Below are 21340 nucleotides of genomic sequence, written 5' to 3'. Positions count from 1 at the left end.
CTACAATAATGATGAAAAGATGATGGATGTTTGGGTTTTTGATTTAGCCAAAATTATTCTTGTTACTTTTTAATGATTATTTTACTTGCAGGAGGGATCTTCTCCTGAAATCCCTAGTCTAGAAAGAAACAATAAAAGAAGAAAAATCAAAGGTAAAAAAGGTGAGTGAATATCATACATGTGTGCATGTGGTGTAGAGGCTGTTAACACCCAGTAGTATTTTGACTTGGCTGAAGTAGTAGTTCCTTAATGTTACTATGCTGCTTCTTGGGCTTTTACTGGAGTTTGTAGTGTGGACTGCTCACAAATCTGCAACACATTCTTCTCTGAAGGCCTTTATCTTAATTTGTCATACGTTACTTGTAAGAGAAGGGTATGTGCATCCTTTCTGCCAGCAGTTCATGTTCCTGATTCTACAGATGGGACCTTTGCTTTCCCCCTTTACAGGGTAATGAGGTTTGTTGCCTTTTTGGATGGAAGTTTTAAGGGAGAAGTCCCCAGTTAACTTCCTTCTCATTCCTCATGCAGCTTTCCCTTTCTAACACTGGGTGGTCTCACCAGAAAAATTGTACTCTGCTTACTTTGGTCTCTGTTCTGTTTCTGACATCTCTGACAGTACTTCTTACTTTTTTAGTGTCCTTAGTGGAAATGAGTGTGGAGTGCCTCTCTCCTTCCTGCTCTTGACCGAAGAAAACTCTTATTCTGGCATTAGACAGACCTTTCTCAAACATGCTTAAAACATCCTCATCACCATGTCTCAAAATGAATCATCCAACTGTCTTGTTTTAGGCAGAATTTTTTCTTTTTTAACTAAACTGTTGCTAGGAGCTTTGGGCTCCGAAGATGGCTTTCAAATGTGACGTTTATCTTTTTCTCATTATTTATTGATCTTAAGAATTTTTTGTAATATAGGGCAATAATATAACTCTTCTGTGAGGTTTTATCAACTTCTTTCTTCAATGACCAGTGTCTGTTATAGAGACTAATAACACATTCTACTTAGTAAAATCTCTTTCCCATTACTTTGTTTTATCATGATTGTTATTGTAGTAAATTTGCTAAAGGAAACTATAACTTGAGTGCAATTAAGCAATGCCCAAATGAAAATTTGTTTGGACAATCTCTGTAATGCCAGAAGTCTCTAGGAGGTATAGGAGGATCTTTTACTGATGGTGGTAAGAGATCTACTAAGTGGTCAGAGACTCTTTCTCAAGAGATGGCAAACACCAGTCTCATGGCCCAAAATCATCTTGAGTAGTAAACTCGGGTTCCTTTTCTCCTAAACAGCTTTTCCTTAGCTTTTGCATTCACTGAATAATTTAAATCTTGTTTAGCTTAAATTTGCCTTTGCCTTTTTGATTACATTAATGGCAGGTGTGTATTTGTACTTCTTGTACACATGTTCTTCAAGAAAAGGTCTTTGTGGAAGAGAATTACTTCATTTATTTAACTAAATCAGTGCTGGCAAAGCTGTGATGGAATTAATTACTGGAGTCAAGGTTGAGATTCCTTAAAGAATACTTCACTTTGCCCTTCTTCCATATAGATGTGGCTAGTCCTGTCCACGAGTACTCCTTTTTAGCTTGTATAATTATTGATGCTTGAATGCTTGACCTAATTTATGGGATTTTTCCATTCTGAAGTGGTACTATTTGTTGTCACATCACAAATAAGATATCTTAATGTATTGTTCAGTGCAATTAGACTCTACATTTTGTTTCTTTTTCAGAACGTTCTCAGGTAGACCAGTTGTTGGCTATTTCTCTGAGGGAAGAAGAGTTAAGCAAGTCCCTGCAGAATGTGGACAGCAGCCTCTTGCAGGCAAGGGCTGCCCTGAGGGCTGCCTATGTTGAGGTTCAACGGTTCCTCGTGTTAAAGCAACAGGTAACAGTGGGCTTTGGAAACTGTCTGAACTAGAACTTAGCAGCATGAAGAACTGCCTGTTAAATCAGTGGGACTGATACAAGCCACAACTGTTTTGCAGATAACTATGGAAATGAGTACACTGAGAAGTCAGAGAATCCAGATCTTGCAGGGGCTACAAGGTACAGGATACCACAGAGCTACAGCAGTGGAATGCTTATTCTCATATTCTTTGAACTCAGAATCTTTTAAGAACTGTGTTTAATTTGAATCTGCTCATTTAAGCTACAATAAAATTGTAGACTTTCAAAATGAGGCCTTTATCGTCAAGTGTGAACTGTCAGTTTTGATATTCCCTCTAGTGTCTTTTTTCAAAGTTTTCTCTTCCTTGACTCTGTGTCCACAAGAAATGAGCTCCTGGCACCACTAAATTTTATTGTAAAGCATAGATACTTTTGTTCTGTTATTTATTTATTTGTTTCTTTAATGTATCTGTTCTTTCGCCATTAGAAGCATATGAACCTTCTGAACTCTCAGAGCAACTTTCCTGCAGTGCCCTAACTGAGAGACCAAATAGCAAATCTCAGATGCCAGCTGACTCAATTCCTTCAGGCTCTCTCCTGCCCCTTTTGGACACTTTGCCTTCCTCTGTACCTCCTCGAGGAGCTGCTGTTCCCATAACTGTGCCATCACCATTCCAGTCTTCTGGCAGTACACCTTCTGATAGTCCTGACTCCTCAGTGCAAGTTAAACGAGAACCTGCATCTCCAAAAGACACAGAATTAAACATCAATTCTGTACTCCAGAGCTCTCCATGTCCTCCACAAACAGAAGAGGTGGAACAGAACAATGGTAATTGTAGTTTTGCTTTAAGATAATTAGCTTGAAGAAAAGAAAGAAATTTTTTTTTTCCCAGAAATAATGTAAATTGTGCCTCAACCTGCGCTCTGTCAGGCAGGGGTGAACTCTCATTAACTTGTGTAGGACTTTCTAGTTCTGCTTTGAAAATAGAACAAACATGAATTTGAAGGTTACATCCTCTTAGAATTAGTTAACTAACAAAACCCAAAACCAATACAACCCAACAAACCTGACAATCTCCTCTATAATTTTTGTCTTCCACTCTGTACCATTTAATGAGCACTGGTAGCAAAAAGTCTGCCTACAAAGGAAAAAGATGTGTGTGAAAACATTTTTTAAAAAATTATGAACAACTACATGATGATAATTTTGTGTTCTTCTTGGGCTCTGCTAGATAAGCATGAAGAGTATAATTTGTAATATTAGAAATAACAATCCGTCTTCTACTAATTGGCTGGTAGGCACTGTTCACTCTTGTGAGGGGCGTGCGAGGGCTAGCAATGAAGATAGGAGTCTGGAGGAGAAACTGCTGAATTAATTGAACTGCTAATGGGAGAGTTCTTGCCTCAGCAAAGTGAGATCTTAATGACTACAGCTGAAATAGCCAACTCTTTATTTAGACAGTTTAAACCCCATAAAACTTGTGCACTGTGGTCAAAAGCTTAGATACTATTGGCAGTTTCCTCTGCAGTTTGCTACTGTGATTGAAGGTAAAAAGTGAAGATTAAAAACTCATCCCATACTTTCTTAAGAGCCTGTGAAATCAAGCAGGGTGACTCTAATGACAGTTGTCTGCCATAACAATGTCACTTACCCAGACCTTTAGCTTAGATAATTTGAGAAAAACATTCATAAGATTGATGTTAGTTAAAGAGCGCCAACGCAATTTTTTTCCCCTCCAACTGAAGTATAAAATACTATGGAAAAAGTCATGTTCTACCTTTCTAAGCATTTTTTTTTTCTCAAGTACAAGGTGAATGTTGGCTGAATTGAAGTTTACACCTCTTTAATTAAAATAATTTGATTTTTTTAAACTTTTTTTTAGTTTGCTTCAGCTGTAGAATTGCATATAAGTGGTGGGGTTTTTTTAGTCATGATTGCATTTCCTGTATTACATACTGTTGAAATAATGTAGTATTTTAGTTTTGCTTCATCTCTCTTTGGAGGATTTGACAAGGAATGTGAAGCTCTGGGGGTATTCACTAAAGTAAACTTGGGGCAGGGCAAGAATCAGCTTTTTTGTTTGTTTGCAGTGTTAAAACTCAACTTTTAGGAAGCCACTACCTTTGCTTTCCTGTTTTTATTGGCATATGCCATACTGTTATGCTTAAACTTCAGTGAAATTTTCATTTTTATTTGTATCAGTGTTATTTTTGTTCTCAGTTTTCCAGCTCTAAGGGAAGATTTTGTGATCACTGGCTGCAGTGACATAAAATATCTTGCTTGCAGAATCTTGAAACTTCACAACAGAGAAGTTGAAGAGGTTTTTTTATTTTTTTCTTATGAAGATGAACCTTCAGTGTATAGCTACATTAGTTACTTAGCTAATTACTTCAGAAAGCTCCTAATCACATTATTTTTCCATTTCCTACAAACTTAATTTTGCTGTATTAAAATGAAGAATATTATTTTGATGTTCGTTTGTCAAGTTACAATGGTTTTGGTATTGATGAACTTCTGTATGTGCTACATTTAGAATGAGCTTGCCTTCAGATCCCCTAAATGCTTAGGGGAGCTAAGCATTTGCCGTGAGGTAAATTCTGTAATTTGAGGAAGAGGAATTCACTCTGGGGCAGACTGATTACTTTTTGGAGTTGAATGTTTAGCTTCTCAGCTTTCCACTGAGGTTAGCTCAGCCATGCTTTGAGAGAGTTGACTGCATTTGTTTTCCCCTAAATGCCAGCAGTGTGTCCCACCTGTGGTACTGAGTGATTCTGTTTTCTTGCATTGCCATGGTGGTTTCCTACTTCTTTTTCTAATACCCACAGCACTCCAAGTGCTGAGAATTAGTAACTTTTGGATTTAGAAATTTCAGTTTAAGTGGCTGGTTGATATTATTTTCCTGTTATAAAGTGACCAGCTTACTTCCTTCCCCTTTCCAATGAGAAATGAGTGGCACATGATATTAGAGGCGTATTCAGAATTTAAGGTTTTGTGTGCCTTCTTCCCAGTATAATTCAACACAGTAACTCATTCAAACTTCATCTAATTATTCATTTTTTCCGTACAGAGGTTTTTCTATCAGATTTTGCAGTTGTGCATGGCAGTTACATGTCCAGGGAAAAACTCTCCATTGCTTTATTTTAAATGCAGCATATCCTATGCTGTCAGCAGTTCTAGTTTTATCGTGGAATTCCCCATCTGAGGAAGGTGTCGGTGAGAGACATTCTCATTTTAGCTGTTTCTAGTTGGATGTGTAATTCCAAAGCATCAAATTTGTCCTGTAATGTGTTTTTGGCCAAGCATTAGTATAGGTTTAATTTGCTGGCTTCTGAGAGGCTGGAAGAGGGAAGTGTTTCAGATACTGCCAACTTCCCATTTGCATTGCATGATCCTGCCCCAGAAATGCAGTGAACTTGAAACATCCTGTTCTGGATTGTAGTTATTGCAAGTGTAACTGGGGAATTTTAGGGTGTGGGAAACAGCTGTGAGATGCTGCCCTTAGTCTGTCTCAGCTGAGAGGTTGGATGATTTTGTTCGTATTAATTCAGTCACAATTAAATGATAGGGAGAGTGTGTTGACCCCGTTGCAAAGTCAAATACATTTGAGCCAACTAAACTAAACTAAATAAAGCCTACCCTCCTGGCTTACAGTGCTGCTGTTCCCAGGATAAGTGTACAGTGCTGCAGAGTGGGTTGTGCTTAACTGTCTACCTTGAATTAGGTCCAAGTAACTTGATAGAAATAACTATATATTAGCTGTAATAATTCAGAGGGGTCAAGCACAAGATTTTCAAACTGTCACTGAACATTGAGTTGTACTTGGCATGCATTGCTTGATATAATTTCTACAGAAGTCATGATAGCCAGTAAGGGAGCACACAGAGGGGGATGGTAGCATCTGAAGTCAACAATGTAGGATTCACCAAAGATTGTCAGAACTTTAAAAGCATATAGCAAATAGCCAGCCAGCACCTTGAATGATTGCCCCATTCCTTTATTTCTATGTACATGGATGAACATTTTATTCCCCAATTATGTTTTTAAAGGGTGAATAGCAGAGCTACATGTGCACATCGTTTTCAGCGTGTAGGAATGTGCATTTTACATGCACAATTAAGTGTAAACAGAAAATACAGGGAGGGACACTTTGCATAAATAGTTACTGCTGTACAGATTCAATGTAACACCTGGCTGTTTTCTTTAGAAGAGACCAACCAGAAAACTTCAGTGTATCCAGTTATCACTGCAACCCTATCCCTAGCAGGGCTGGCAGATTGTTTCCAACGCGCTGATCAAGATGTCCCCGAGCCTGCTGCAGAAGAGGGACAGTCTGGACTTCCTGAGAACTCTTCTTCTCATTCAGAGTCTGTTTTCAACAAGAGAGAAGCAAATGATACAGGTGCTGAAAGATTTTTACTGGATCAGTCTAGCACTTCCCTTTCAAAGCATTCAGTCCTTCTAGAAATGCCAACGGATAAAACTCCCAAATTGTCAGCAGAACCATCTGAGCAACACTTGACAATGGCTGCAGTCCCAGCAGAGAAAGGGAATAGAAGGAGGAGAAAGTTAAGGAAGAAGAAAACTCTGAGAGCAGCCCATGTGCCGGACAACAGCGATACAGAGCAGGATATGATTGACTTCAAGCCTGTCCGGAAAGTCAAGGGTGGAAAGGTTCCTAAAGGAGAAAAAGTTACTCCTTCAAGAGAGGAGGGTGGAGTTACTGCTCAAGCAGCAAGAAACAAAGATGAGGATGACAGTGATACTTCTCTGGAACTAGTGGAAGTTCCAGCACCTCAGTGTGATGTGGTTGATGTTGGTTCATCAGCGTCAGGAGATGAGAAACCAGACAGTCCATCAAAAAGGGATTCATGCAACTCTGTGGATCAAGCAGTCCTAGAGGCATCTTGTTCTGGGTATGATGAAGTGAGCTCCACCAGTGAGATTGACATAAATCATAGGAACGATGGGAAAAAAAGGTGAGACCTCTGTAAAGTAAAATTATTAATATTACATAGTATTTATAAGAGGCCTCTCTTTTTTCTTTTTTTTTTTCTTTTTTTTTTTTTTTCCCCATTTGCAAAGTCTTACGTCTTCAGGAGTGAAATAAAAGGGAGGATAAAAATTGAGGTGGCTTTTTTGTTTTTGGTCAACAAGTAGAAGTGTCTTGTTACCTACTCATTTCACTTAATACAAGAACTGGGCTGCCTTGTTTGGTTTTGAGCTCACCTGTCACAGCGTATTTTCTACTAAGTGCAGAGTCTTGTGTTTTGGAGTATTACTTACCCTGGTATTTTGTCTGAAAATGAACCTGCAAAGTCCAATTTTGCTAATATTTATTTTTGTCTTACAGTGTGGCTGAGACACAGACTTCCATATCATTCCTAAGAGGATCAAAGAACTCCTCAGGTATATCTTTTAAGCTTTCCTTACGATGCTTTGTATGTAGTATCTTGCAGGCCTGTGAATTAAGTCTTGATCAGCCTGCTTCCATAGGAGAACTTTGCTCTGAAAATAAAAGCTTGCACTCAAAACTAAAGTGGGAAGTGACACATACTCACATCATCTTGCATTGAATGCTTTGTTTCTTGACTCCTCCACATCCTCCTTCCCCTCCCACATGAACACTATTGTTCCACAGTCTCTGTAGAGCTCTAGGACAAATAATAATACAATCTATTTTTAATTTTAAAGATAGTTCTGAACTTAGTTGTATAAAGGTCTTTTTAGCACTTTATTTTGCCCTCTGTCACATTCACAGTCCTGCTGGAATCCACAATGAAATTTGACTTAAAGGCACTGAACCCATGAAATAGTTCTGCTGATTGGCAGTACAACCCCCAGTAGTGTGTTTTCTTGACTGTGTTCCCAGAGTCAAAGGTACATGTCTCTGTCATACAGAAGTGTCTTCAGAGCCAGGTGAGGATGAAGAACCTACTGAGGGAACCTTTGAGGGACACGTGGCTGCAGTGAATGCTATTCAGATTTTTGGGAATTTGTTGTATACCTGCTCAGCAGACAAAACAGTTTGTGCCTACAATCTCGTTGTAAGTAAGGTTGTGGGAGTGGTGTTATATTAATTGCAATCACAAGGTTGTCTTTTGTAATGCCTTACTGTGTAGTAAAAGAAGCAGCTGCTTTTTCAAGCCCCTAATTTATTTTATACTAATATACTTATTCTTTTCTCCAACCCCTTCTGCCTATGAGAGAGACAAGGGGAGATAGATTGCCACATGTATCCTGATTTTTTTTTAGCAGTCCTACCCTGTTCTGTTAGGTGCATATTCTGAGAGTTATTATAGACCTTTATGCTGACAGACTCAATGCTTTCCTTTTTAGAGCAGGAAGTGTGTGGCCATCTTTGAAGGACATACTTCAAAAGTGAACTGCCTTCTGGTCACTCAGACAAATGGGAAGAATGCTGCACTCTACACTGGCTCAAGCGACCACACTATCAATTGTTACGATATCAAGGTACTCAAACTCTGTGTTGATTTATTTACATATGCTGCATTTTATGCAAGCCTTTCTTTACAAATACAAGTTTTAAAAACCTTTTAAACCCATATGATCTGGACATGAACACCAGTTCATACCTCTTTAGAGTAGAGCAGGGAAAAAAACCCTCACAAACAAAACAGCAAACCATTAAGTGATTTACTACCCTAATCTTTTGACTAGCTTGTCATTAGAGTTTTTGCCAGAACAGCATGGCAGAATCTCAAATGTTGGGAACACCAAACTGCAGGATAGCTGTTTGGCCATGGATCTTACTTTTCTTCCTGTATTTTTAACTCATTGCTTATGGAAGGCACTGCTCTCTGCTGTGTATTTAGAGCAGCCATAGAGAGAACAGGTATGTGAAAGAGCAGACTGAGGCTTCCTGAAGCTGGATATTTGAGGCTAAATGGTAAAAAGACTTGCCCAACCTGTTACTTGAAGGACTAGAAAGCAAGTATCTGCTTCAGAAAGCAAACTGCCAGAGGTTTTAAACCCATGAGTTCCCTGTGGGGAGCTTAATGGGGAATCCTCAACCACATAACAGATCATTTTCATATATGTGTGTGTATATATATACACATATACAGTCAGTAGTCTGAATTTCTAGACACATTAAAGGTTGTGACTAGAACAAAGTGTTTAGGTTTATAACTGGTTGTTGAACTACAGTCAAGCCTTAGAGATGGTCCTGATGAAAGTGAGGATCAAACTGCCATGTGACACCAGACTCTCAGATGTTATTCTCCAGTTCTATTGATTTAAAAAGTGGAAGTCATCATTCATTTCAGATTTTTTATCTTGAATTGTTTTTAGTTAATGAAAATCTTTAAGTACTTCTTTCCATTGCTAGACCAAAGAGTGCATGGAACAGTTTAAATTGGAAGATCGAGTGCTCTGTTTACACAGTAGATGGCGGATCCTTTATGCAGGTCTTGCAAATGGCACAGTGGTTACTTTCAGCATAAAGGTTAGTTTCTTTAAATATTGGCACTTAAAAGACTGTTGTGATGCTGTTCCTTTCCTCTGTGTTTCTTTACATTCTTTTTCTACAGTAGCAAATGTATTTGTAATGAACACATATCGATATAAATGGTCACTGTTGTCCCCTTGTGGTTGTTTGTTTTCTCCATGCATGTTTATTTTGTCCATGCATGAAGCCTGTCTCTTTGTTTACCTGCCTTTTAGGTGCTGTATTGTTATGTTTTTCCTTAAGGATTTCTCCTGGTCTACATAACATAAGGAGCTTTTTCTTTGATTTGGAAATTTAATTTTTAAGATGCAATTCTTACCACTGCTATTTTGTGTGTTACTAAACTGAAATCTGATGCTGTAACAAGCACAACACAAAAAGGACTCAATGCTCTAGTCAGTGTCATAGCAAAATTTCAATTCTTTCCATTTCTTTCTTCTCCCACCAGAATAATAAACAGGTTGATACCTTTGAATGCCATGGCCCTAGAGCAGTGAGCTGTTTAGCCACAGCTCAGGAAGGAGCACGCAAGTTGTTGGTAGTGGGCTCCTATGACTGCACCATCAGCGTGCGAGACGCGCGGAATGGGCTGCTTCTCAGAACCCTGGAAGGTCACAGCAAGACTATTCTCTGCATGAAGGCAAGTGTCTCTGGAAATACATTTTGGACAAAGAATGCTTAAAATGATGAGCAGATTGTGATAGGAAATGGAGAATTTCTCTATTTTAAATTAAAAAAACTGAGCAATTTGGGGAAGTTGCCTCTGTTTGCCTGCCATCTCTCATGTCCCCAGCTGCCACATCTATGTCTGTCTTCTGAACACTTCAGGAATAGTAATTCCATCACTTCCTTGGGCAGCCTGTTCCAATGGCTGATCATCCTTTCGGTGAAGAAACTTTTCCTGATACCCATTCTAAACTTCCCCTGGTGCAACTTGAGGCTGTTTCTTCTTGTCTTGTCACTTGTTAGGGGTTAGGAGCATAATTTATCTTACGTGAGCAGCATATAACTATGCAGCATGTCCAAAATTTCAGGAAACATTGTGCTTCACTGTACATGTGCATAGCAGCATTCTGAATTCAGTTTGCTTGGTCCCTGATTTGCTGCTAATCTGTCTGTGAGAATAATCCACAGGTAGGATGAGTTAGCCTGTTAGGCTGCAAGTTAACAGCTGCTTATGTTAGTTGTGAAACATCAAAAATAATTGTAATACATCTTCTAGTTCTTATGTGAAGAACTCAGTGTCTGCTTTTTCCTTCATACTCTTGATTCTAATGCTCTCAAATTTAGGAAATATTACAGTGCAACTTTAAACTGAACAGTGTCTTAATATTTTGCTTGCTCATTTCCATATCTGTTACAAAATATAAAACTTTTTTTTTTCTTTTTGGTAAGGTTGTGAATGATCTGGTATTCAGTGGCTCCAGTGATCAGTCTGTCCATGCCCACAACATTCATGTAAGTCTCATATTGAATGATGGAATGAATTTTGCTACTAAGGCACTGAATTCCTATGCTATAAAGTCAGCATTTCCAGAATATTTGACTGACTGGTGGGGCAGGTTGCTTCCAGAAAAGGAAGTCTCGTGATTTTGTGATAATGACTATGTACTGTAGGTAACTCTGGAGGCATGAAGAGGCTACATCAACCTGCTGATTCTTGTCACATGATTTGCAATGCCTTTTTATCTGGCCATCTTGCTTTTGCAAATATAACTACAAGTATGCTGATAATATGGAAAAGGTTCAAAGAAAAGCCATGTGAGATATTCTAGTGGGGAAAAAGTTTCTTTAAAAGTGGAAGAACTTGAGGAACCCTGTGTCCCAAGCTAGATTGTTCAAAAGCATCATGAATGTTTGTCTCTAGCTTACCATTCTCTCCCTCTTTTACACCATCTGCCCTTAGTCCTAGCAAAAACATTCATGTAGCTATGCAATAAGTTAAATTAAGAAACTTATCAGAGGGAAGTTTTAGTTGACATAAAAAGAGTATATTTCTCTGTGTTTAGCTGAATTTGCTAACTGATCCTTGTGGATGCATAAATACTGCTAATACTAGTAGCATGGTACTAATTTCAGGATGGGTGAGAATATGTAACTAATGATGGAGACAGAATCAATTAGTTTGGAAAAGACCTCTGAGATCACAGAGAACAGCCTGTGACCAAACACCACCATATCAGCTGTACCATGGCATTGTCAGCATCCAACCTTTCCCTAAACGATTCCAGGGACAATGACTTCAACATCTCCCAGGGCAGCCTGTTCGAAAATTTAATCACCCTTTTTGTGGAGAATTTCTTCCTAGTGTCCAACCTCCCTGGTGCAGCTTGAGGTCATTTCCTCTTGTCCTGTTGCTGGTTGCATGAGAGAAGGAGCTGACCCCTCTCTGGCCATATTCTCCTTTCAGGGAGTTGTAGAGAGTGATAAGGTCCCCCTGAGCCGCCTCCTCTCCAGGTTAAACAACCCCAGCTCCTTCAGCTGCTTCTCATGACACTTGTGCTCCAGACCCTTCACCAGCTTCTTTCCCTTCTTTGGACTCACTCCAGCACCTCAATGCCCTTCCTGAACTGAGGGGCCAAAAACTGCACAGTGCACTCGAGATGTGGCCTCACCAGTGCTCAGTGCAGGGGAAGAATTTCCCTGATCCTGCTGGCCACGCTATTCCTGGTACAGGAATACCATTGGCTTTTTGGCCACCTGGGCACACTGGTGGCTAATGTTCAGAAGCAGAAGAAGAGAAGAAAGAGAACTTTACACAGACCCATGCATTTCTATTGTACTGGAATGGCTCTGTGTTAGGGTGGGCAAACAAAAGGATAAGTAGTATTTGATCATAATCTGTAAGTGCCTTCACAGGGAATAGAATTCTCATAAAGGGTGTTTCCATTTTTGAGTAGTGAGCATTGAAGCTAGCTACCCTATACATAGGGATTAAATAAAACCATTTTGCACTTTTATTTAAGAAAAACCAAACCAAACACCTTTTTACCTTTGCTCTTTCTTGATGCAGACTGGAGAGCTGGTACGGATCTATAAAGGCCATAACCATGCAGTAACAGTTGTGAACATTCTTGGGAAAGTCATGGTGACAGCATGTCTGGATAAATTTGTTCGTGTTTATGAACTACAGGTAAGAAAACAGGTGGTTACTAATGGCATTTATCTAATATGTGTTAATTAATGATTTTGAAGTCAAGTAGAAGTCATCTTTGTACTTTCTGGTCTCTAGCCCATCTTTTTCCTGTCACTCAGTATATGTAGTTGTCTCACCTGTCAAAATACATGGGTTTTAAAGAATATGACCTAAAACCTTAGAACCTGAGTTATTCCAAGACAATGACAGCTCAAAAAGGTGGGAAAATGTTAGCTTTGTCTGTTGAAAGAAGTACTTAGTTGGACAAAAAGAATCCCAGAAGCAGTAGTGAGCATTGAAGCTAGCTACCCTCTACATAGGGGTTAGGTAAAACCATTTTGTACTTTTATTTAAGCAAAAACAAACCAAACACCTTTTTACCTTTGCTCTTTCTTGATGCAGACTGGAGAGCTGGTACGGATCTATAAAGGCCATAACCATGCAGTAACAGTTGTGAACATTCTTGGGAAAGTCATGGTGACAGCATGTCTGGATAAATTTGTTCGTGTTTATGAACTACAGGTAAGAAAATTGGTGGCTACTAATGACATTTATCTAATATGTGTTAATTAATGATTTTGAGGTCAAATGGAAGCCATCTTTGTACTTTCTGCTATCTAGCCCATCCCTCTTTTTCCTGTCACTCAGTATATTTAGTTGTCTCACCAGTCAAAATACATGGGTTTTAAAGAGTATAACTTAAAACAGTTTTTAGAACTTGGGTTATTCCAAGACAATGACAGCTCAGAAAAGTGGGAAAATGTTAGCTTTGTCTGCTGAAAGAACAAGTACTTAGTTGGACAAAAAGACTCCCAGAAGTAATGTAAGCAAAAGTGAGCTTTCAAGGTGGCTGTAAAGTTTGGAATCCACCATATCAGTTTAGTTGCTACCAAGGGAACTGCTCTTGGAAGTATTATCATTTACATGTCTGTGAAAAGTGTCTCTTAAAAAATGTCATGCTATTAAATGTCTGTTTCTGTTTCTTTCAAGTCACACGACCGCTTGCAAGTCTATGGAGGCCACACAGATATGATCATGTGTATGACCATCCATAAGAGCATGGTAACTCCCTTCTTTTCACTGTTCTTCAAGAGAAGGTTGTAATTGCCACAGGTTCAGTTCAATTTCTTCAGATAAAGAAATCAGCCTGCTGTGTGGCTGCATTTCCAAGTTCTTCTCAGTCAAAAATTCAAGTGGCTATAACAGCTTTATATATATGTAATATTATTGTCTGTGAAAAAAATCACTGTTCAGCTTACTGCAGTCTTAAAACAATAGTTCTTCTTGCAGTTATGTTTACAGTGAAGACACTAGAAATAGTAAAATACTTCTGCTTTTTCAAGTTTCAATCCTGTTTGACTTTTACTCAAGGGAATCTCTCAGATGCTGGAGAAAAACTTCACCCACAGCCAGACCTCTAGCAACCTTTGACAAAACATAAACAAAAGTGTGCAATTGATTCAAATGTACAGGTTTCTTCATGCATCTGCCCTGCAAGATAAATTTCAGAAGCACTTCTTCATAAATATTTCTTAAAATAGTCTTTAAAAGAACTTATTTGCCTGCATGTCTAGGAATTTGCTTGCAAAGTTTCTTTGAGATTGTAAAATGAATGGTATAGTAGTGATCTGTAATAAGAGTAAAGTTAAATCCAAAGGAACAGATTTCCTACTAATTGGAATACATTCTGCCCAAGCATCTCATCTCATGTTAGTCCAGCCTGAGGCTTGAACTGTGCCGCAGCAGTGCTCTGTTGTGGGCATTCTCAAATCAAAGAAGGGTGCAGATGAGTTTAGTGAAAGGATAGATGAGTGAAAAGATTTGCTTCAGTCTTTCTGAAATTCTCATGTTCTTCCACACACTTCCTCTCCATCCTTTTTTGATATACATATAACTGGTTAAGTCCTGGAAATGCGTGCAACTTGACATTTGCACCTACGTATTTTTTAACTTCAGTGGATAGCACTGTAATTTAAACTTTTCTGAACTGTTACACACAAGACACTATCAACAATAGAGGTTATTGGAGCATGTTTTTGTGACCTATGAATGCAAATATTAAAAGAATTTGGTTATACCTATTTTTTAAATGTAGAAACCTTGCATGCTGATATTTCATTGTTTTTACTTACACTGAAGTCTCCTTCCAAATTTTACTTTTTTTTTTCTTTTATTCTGATCTTGTTTATCCATAAATGTTTCTTTTACAGATCTACACTGGATGCTATGATGGCAGTGTCAGAGCTGTGAGGCTTAATCTAATGCAAAATTATCGATGCTGGGTAATTAGCAAATTGTTTTTAGCCTTCATTATTGAATTTTCTGGGGGTGGTCTCTAGTCACTTAGTCTTGGGTACCTTGACCTTAGATTTGTCATAATTTTTTTTTTTTTAATGTTTCTATACTTTTAAAATATATATCACTTAGGTATATGTCACTAGTTCATTTTTTTAATGTCTTTGCTCTGTGTATATATGTATCTATATATATATGCCTTTGGGGCAAGTTGTTAGTGTTAATTACAGTTCTTTCTGGCAGTTTTTTGACATGTAACTGTTGAATGACATAGAAAAACTGATTTATGCTAGGAAGTTTAATTAAATTCCAAATGACTTTGTCACAGGTAAGCTTAAATCTCCTAAAGGTTTAATTCCTTTTCCTGGTGATGGCCTAGGCTTCGCTAAAGGCAGGAAAAATTTCTGTAAAGCTGTAATTAAAGGAATAGAGACTGTGGAAAATGGAAATGTAATAAGAAAAAAAAACTTACAGGAGTGGGCAGGCATGCTTACAGTCTTGGAAGAATATTGTGAAGTCGCAGGAAGGAAAACATTAGGAAAAATTGTATTTCTGTTGCTTATTCTGGTGTGGTTTTTTTCTCCCAGTGGCATGGATGTTCACTGATCTTTGGAGTTGTGGACCATCTGAAACAACACCTGCTAACTGACCACACAAATCCAAATTTTCAGACCCTGAAATGTCGTTGGAAGAACTGTGATGCTTTCTTTACTTCCAGGAAAGGTTCCAAGCAGGTATGTGGTTGAAATAACATGGTTGTATTTGGTAATATGAAGTACTTTATATCACCACAATGGTGGGACTTGAGCCTATTTCTCTTAAAAGGGTTACATTTTTCTAGCCTTGGCAGCCTTAACTGCATGTGGTTACAGTCATCCAAGGCTAACAGGATTCAGTTCAGCCTGTAGCAGATGAACAGTGCAGCTATGGTAATTTGACATATGGTCAATTTAAAACAGTTTGATCCTAAGCTATTACGTGTCACTATTACATGGAAATGATAGAATTCTTAAAATATTAAAGAAATACTACTCAAGATATTAGGAAGTTTTTGAAGGAAAAATATCTGTAAGATGAACAGACATCTGCCTTGAAAACAGGTTTTTATCCTTTTAATTTTTATCCCTTGCTAGCTCTTTCACTGTTATTTATTTTTCACATGAGATTGTTAGCAAAACCAATCTTTAAATAAGTAGTGCATAAACTTCTAGATAAAAGTTACCCCAGGAGGGGAAAAAAATGAAGGCATAAGAATTGGATGAAGTAATGTGGAAAGGATTGGGGGGTGGGTGTAAGGAGGTCAGTTACCTATAGACTGATTGGTAAAATCTACATTTTAGTCCCTGGCAATATAAACTGCCATCCTTTGAATGCTTTCAAACCTATGGGAAGGATGGAGGTTTCTTCAAGAATTAATGAACAGTAGATTCCTTTATCTCTCTTTTAAGTGCTGGCTTTGGATATGCATGTGTTTATTTAATTTGCTCTTCTAATCAAAAAGGAAACTGGTTTTTATTTGCCTTTAATGCTGTGATACGTGAAACACTTTATATATGTGATTTAATAGCTTGACAATGATAATAGTTAACTTTTAAGAAGCTTTAAGCCAAACAAATGTATGTTATCTAAAATGTCACTTTCACTGATGCTTCTAGAATATTTTGCAGTTTTTGTGTGGGTTTTTTTTGATGATCATAATGATTTTTTTTTAATTGACTTCTCTGGTTCTTTTCTAGGATGCTGTAGGACACATTGAAAAACATGCTGAGGATGACAGCAGGATTGACTCATGAAGCTTTTCACCTCCCACATTGGGAAGTAATTTTGTATGTCAGAAGTATTCCAAATAACATCAGTTTCTTACTCCAGTCTTTCCTCTTTCTTTTCCCACTTGGAATACAAAAACTGAGTGGGGCTGAAATGCATTGCTATGGAGATTGCAGCTTTTGTTGCACTCTGCAAAGTGATAAGAAATAAGAAAGAGGTAATAAGAAATATTATCTCCAGAAATAAGGCTGGTAATTAAGACTTAGCCCAAGTTTTTGCAAGTTTTTAATTCATTGGTGGACAAGAATATTCCTTCCTTTTGTCTGCCTTGTTTCTTTGTTGTTTGTCTTTTTTCAGGTGGTTTAATTCCTTGTTTTTTTTTAAGAAGCATAGTCTTTGGGAAGCCCAAAGGGGTGTTGAAAACTTAGATTACAATAGGTGCTGCTGTTTGCAAACTCAGCTTGAATCTTGTTATGTGTCTAAGACGTCTGGTTTTGTTGTATCCAGTTTTATAGCTGATTTTAATAAAATTCTGCCAACCAGAATATCACAAATTCTAACAATGTAACCTGAATATCCAGTGTATGTTTTTACTTTCTTCATAAAAAGAAAAGTTATTTTATGGGGACTGGAATAAACTAATTTTTTAATGTTAATTGTAACTTATTTTTTATTCCTTGTGTAAAAATTGCTATAACTGGCACAATATATGCAGTGATAGATACCATACCTCTTGAGGTATTTTGTTTACTTTGAGGAAAGTGGTTATTTCTTGAGAGAGATGCCAGTAGCAGCGAAACAGCCAGAACTGTGGCTCTACTTACAGGCTTTGCAATCTTAGTCTTTTTCAGTATAGGTCGTAATGTGTGGGAAAGAAGTACGTGGTATTTCTTTTTCTTTTTGTTAAAGATAAGCACCACTGCTGTCTTGATAAAACACCATAATTGGATTGCTGATTTTATGTAATCTTAGTGACTGAGCTTTGCAGTCCCCTACTCTCCAAGCACAGCAAACCAAGAAAAATGCAAAGGCACTGTGTGTCTGAGTAGTGTTTTACACTACTACTTTGGTAGTGTTTTGTTTCTGTTGTGAACTGGCTTAATTGGCTTGGGATATATGAAGTTCACAAAAACTCAACTGGAAAGAATGGAGCAGGATTTTAAAGTCTAAAATTCTCAAGCAGAAGCTGAGGATATGAAATGCCTATCGCATGTAAAAGTCTTATTTCTCCTAATGCACAGAAAGTACCACAGAGAGACCAGTGCAGAAAGGAAGACTGTTTCAACTTGTCAGGGTTCCCCTGCAAGTGTCCCCCTGATGGGATGGCTTCACCTTGTGAAGTTCAGTGAAATGCCCTTCTGGCACTTGCCATCCTCTCTCCCTTAATGACACTAATGTAACGAAGAACCCTCTTAACATTGAGACTCATCTAGCAAGGAGCTTTGTGTTCACTTTTGCCTAGCTTGCTGCTCAGGATAAAATAAGCAGAGATTTTCCTAAGGTGTAAGTGAAGGTGAAGACAGTGAACCCAGTGCTTTTCAAAAAAACCTGAGTAGAGTTCTAGTGGGTATTTTTTTCACAACCACTTTCAGACTTGTCAACCATAGACCAAATAAGTTTTATAGACTCATTCTTTGACTGTAAAGAAGTCTTTTAGGCCAAGAAGGTGAATGATTCAGGAAATCCCATGGATAGTCCACTGCCATCAAAATCAAGGAACTTCAGGGCCTTCTCTGGAGCACACTGGTTTTGTATTATCTTAGCAGACAAGCAGAATTGCTCTGACACTGATGATTATTTTTTGTGAGACAGGAGTAAAATATGAATGAGGTGCAGTAGCATCCTACTTCAAAGACATGGGAATCTCTGAGATTCCAGTGCTTTTGTGGTGATTGATTTTGTTTGTTTACTTTTTATTAAGCTGTTTGTGGATAGCAGAAAGCCCCAATATGTGGCTCAGACCTCAGGCTGTTCTGAGGATGTTGTTTTGGTTTTTGGGGGATGTGTGTTTGTGGTTTTGGTGTTGGGCTTTTTTAATCTTTTTTTCTGTGAGCTGTGGATGAAGCTATTCAATAGAGAATCAAGTTTGGAGAAGTCTTTAAGCGGTGTAGATGTTTTATGAGGGACAGTGTAATGCTCTGAAGTATGAGAGCATTTGTTTGGGTTTTTTCATGACCTAAAAGTAGAAGACTGCATAATACTTAAACCATTTCCAAAGGTGTTGATATTCAGGAGTTCTTCTGGGCATTTTTTGAACCACAATGAGGGAGCATATAAGTGTGGCATAAACAGGGTGGGTGTCCTAAGCTGTCCTTCATGGACTGTGCTGCAAGTGAAGGTGTGGAGCTGTGTCTGGAGGACAAGCCTGTGGGGCAATAGTGGCATTCTGAAAAATGTGTGTGAGAGTGGATTTTGTTACTTCTCCCTTGTGATTCTTTACATTCTTTCAGCTGGGTTCAGAAACATATAAAGATTTTTTTCACTAGATGTTGCAATAAACAGAGTTATTATTTTATTTGCATTCCCATTTTCTTGTTGGGTTTATATTTTCTGGTTGGTGGAAGCAGTCTTTTTTTTTTGTGTGGTCCATGTTTCCTTAACTATCTTGAAAACAATCCTCCTGAAAATCTGGGCTTCTGAAGTCCAGCTTTAGCAGTGGTGTCTTTTGCTACTTTGTTGGTCATTTCAGGTACCTTGTAAGAATCCTAAAATGGCTAAGAGGTGAGAAAATAGTAGAGCTGCATGAGTTGAAAATTTTGATTCATAGATCAGAAACAATTTTTTAAAATCCTCAGGGGTTCAGAGGAAATGCAGTACTGTTTTGTCATGAGGATATCTTTAAAGGAGTTGCTATAAAGTTGTGCAGCTGTGGAAATTCCCCAGCTTTTCTGGAGTTCTGTGGAGAGGTTTCCTATTTGTTCAGCTGGAATTTGGTGCAGATGTCACAACTGGCCATTTACTTCTTCTGGAGGCAATTGCAGAAGAGAGATGCCAAACTAATCTTTGTTTGTTGGTATTCATTCATGAATTGGTATTCATTAAAGATCCTCTGTGGTCTTGCAACTTAGGGTTTTGACTCCTGATATACTTCTAGTTGAAGAATGTAGTAACTTTGGGAAGGTGGGCTGTTTGTGACATTTAACACAGTAATATTTGCATGAAAAGCAGTACCGTACATCTGAAGCCACTTGCAAGACTATTTTATTTTTGATTTTGGTTTGGTTTTTTTTAAGCAAGTAAAAAGTTGTGGGTGGAAGAGTGAGTAGAATGAGGATTTATTTTGTGGTTAGCTGTGGATTTTTTTATTAGTCAAGTGTTTAAAGCAAGTTCTGGACTTGCTGTATGGGTAATTACATATGGCAGCCCTTTAGGGGCCTTTTGGGATTGGTCTAGATTAGTTTCTCCTTTCTCCTTCAAATTTCAGAGAAAGAACAGCTGTCTGGCAGTGCAAACTCTGGCCTAATGCTGCTGCTTCTGTATGTGGAAGGGGATGGAGGGAAAACTTCTGCATCTCTTGGTACAAAGATGCATTAAATATCCAGGCTTCTGCTTACATTGTGTCACTTACATGTGAATTACAGACTTTAAACATATTACCAGCACATAAGTTGGCTTCTGCAAAATAGCAGGAGCTTGGCTGTGTGGAGTGTTTGAAGTAGTGCAGTTCTTAATGCACATTTTCAAACAGTACAATCAAACAGTACAATCAGCTGGATCAAGGTAAATGATAACTGCAAACTTGCAGTAAATGGCAGGGGAAATGTTTTTGTTGGAAAAATACATTTCCCTGAAAGCTGAATTAAAACAGAGGTACAAGTGAATCTTGGTTTTCAGGTTTGTATGGTACTATAATTCAAACAGTCTAAGTTGTCCAGAGTTGCAGAATATGTGAGGAAGGATAAGGAAATTATTTCAGCTACTGTTTGTAAAATAACTAATCCTCAAGGAGCAAACTGTGTAGGTATATATTCTGTTATATGTGCCTGCCAGCTTCTCAGATTTCATTTTGCTGTAATGTTAAACAGTCTTTTGAAAGAATGGAAGTGGAATAAAACAACTTGATTGAATACTTAGTAATTTAAGCTGTGTAGAACATGTGCACAGATTGATCATTGTTTTGTTCTCTCACTGTGGTACAAAGCTGTGAGTGTAATAATGAAACTTTACATGGCAAAAGAAGAAATAAAAAAAAAAAATAAAGTTCTTTATATTGTTATGGTTTGTCTGTTTCTCCTTTGTTTTAAATAGAATGATTTTCACAGGATTTGGTAGAACATGACTTTGTTCTGAATTTTTTCCTGTTCTGTGAGTGGTGGATAAAATCAGACAGGCCACTTTGAAGCTCCAGCACTGGCAGGAATGTTACAGGTGTGCAGGAAACCTTAGACCTAGTCATTTGGTAAAGAAATGAAACTGTCTACCCAACTGATGCCTCCAAGCTGATGTGCTGCCTGTTTTGCTTCATGGCCCCTTGCAAGGGAAGTTCTCTAGAGCTTGTTGGTAGTTCACTCACCAGAACTGTAAGGACCAGTTTTGAGTTGCCAATTAAAAATCCTGATTTTGATCTTTTGACTGATAGGTTTTGTTTTGTCTCTGAACATCCCAACTAAGAGCATCTCTGCTATACTTGTATGGAAAATAATAGCTTTGTGGAGGTAAGGCATGGCTGGAAGCCAGGGCTCCAAGCATTGCAGTCATCCTAACATTTATTTGGATTAAAAAACCAGTTGAATTAAGAAGAATAACTTAAGATAAATTATAGGATTTTCTTCTCCCAAAGTTACAGT

General features: G+C 38.1%; 1 protein-coding gene across 3 annotated transcripts in view; it reads left to right on the top strand.

Annotated features, from left to right (window-relative positions):
* The window catches only part of ZNF106 (zinc finger protein 106), a 41850-nt gene extending 21081 nt beyond the window's left edge, over positions 1-20769 (top strand). For all 3 annotated transcript variants that reach the window (XM_041404101.1, XM_041404188.1, XM_041404023.1), the window contains 16 exons: positions 92-161; positions 1730-1884; positions 1985-2045; positions 2374-2715; positions 6092-6863; positions 7238-7293; positions 7786-7931; positions 8224-8358; positions 9236-9352; positions 9804-9995; positions 10751-10813; positions 12369-12488; positions 13482-13553; positions 14702-14773; positions 15374-15520; positions 16523-20769. In XM_041404101.1, coding sequence (XP_041260035.1) covers positions 92-161; positions 1730-1884; positions 1985-2045; positions 2374-2715; positions 6092-6863; positions 7238-7293; positions 7786-7931; positions 8224-8358; positions 9236-9352; positions 9804-9995; positions 10751-10813; positions 12369-12488; positions 13482-13553; positions 14702-14773; positions 15374-15520; positions 16523-16579 — 2577 coding nt within the window. In that variant the 3' untranslated portion in view covers positions 16580-20769. The remainder of the gene's footprint in view (positions 1-91; positions 162-1729; positions 1885-1984; positions 2046-2373; positions 2716-6091; positions 6864-7237; positions 7294-7785; positions 7932-8223; positions 8359-9235; positions 9353-9803; positions 9996-10750; positions 10814-12368; positions 12489-13481; positions 13554-14701; positions 14774-15373; positions 15521-16522) is intronic.
* Positions 20770-21340: the final 571 nt, after the last annotated feature.

Source organism: Onychostruthus taczanowskii, unplaced genomic scaffold, assembly GCF_017590055.1.
Source record: "Onychostruthus taczanowskii isolate IOZ18803 unplaced genomic scaffold, ASM1759005v1 scaffold1, whole genome shotgun sequence".
In the NCBI taxonomy this organism is placed as follows: domain Eukaryota; kingdom Metazoa; phylum Chordata; class Aves; order Passeriformes; family Passeridae; genus Onychostruthus; species Onychostruthus taczanowskii.
This window is presented reverse-complemented; position numbering and strand designations above follow the sequence as displayed.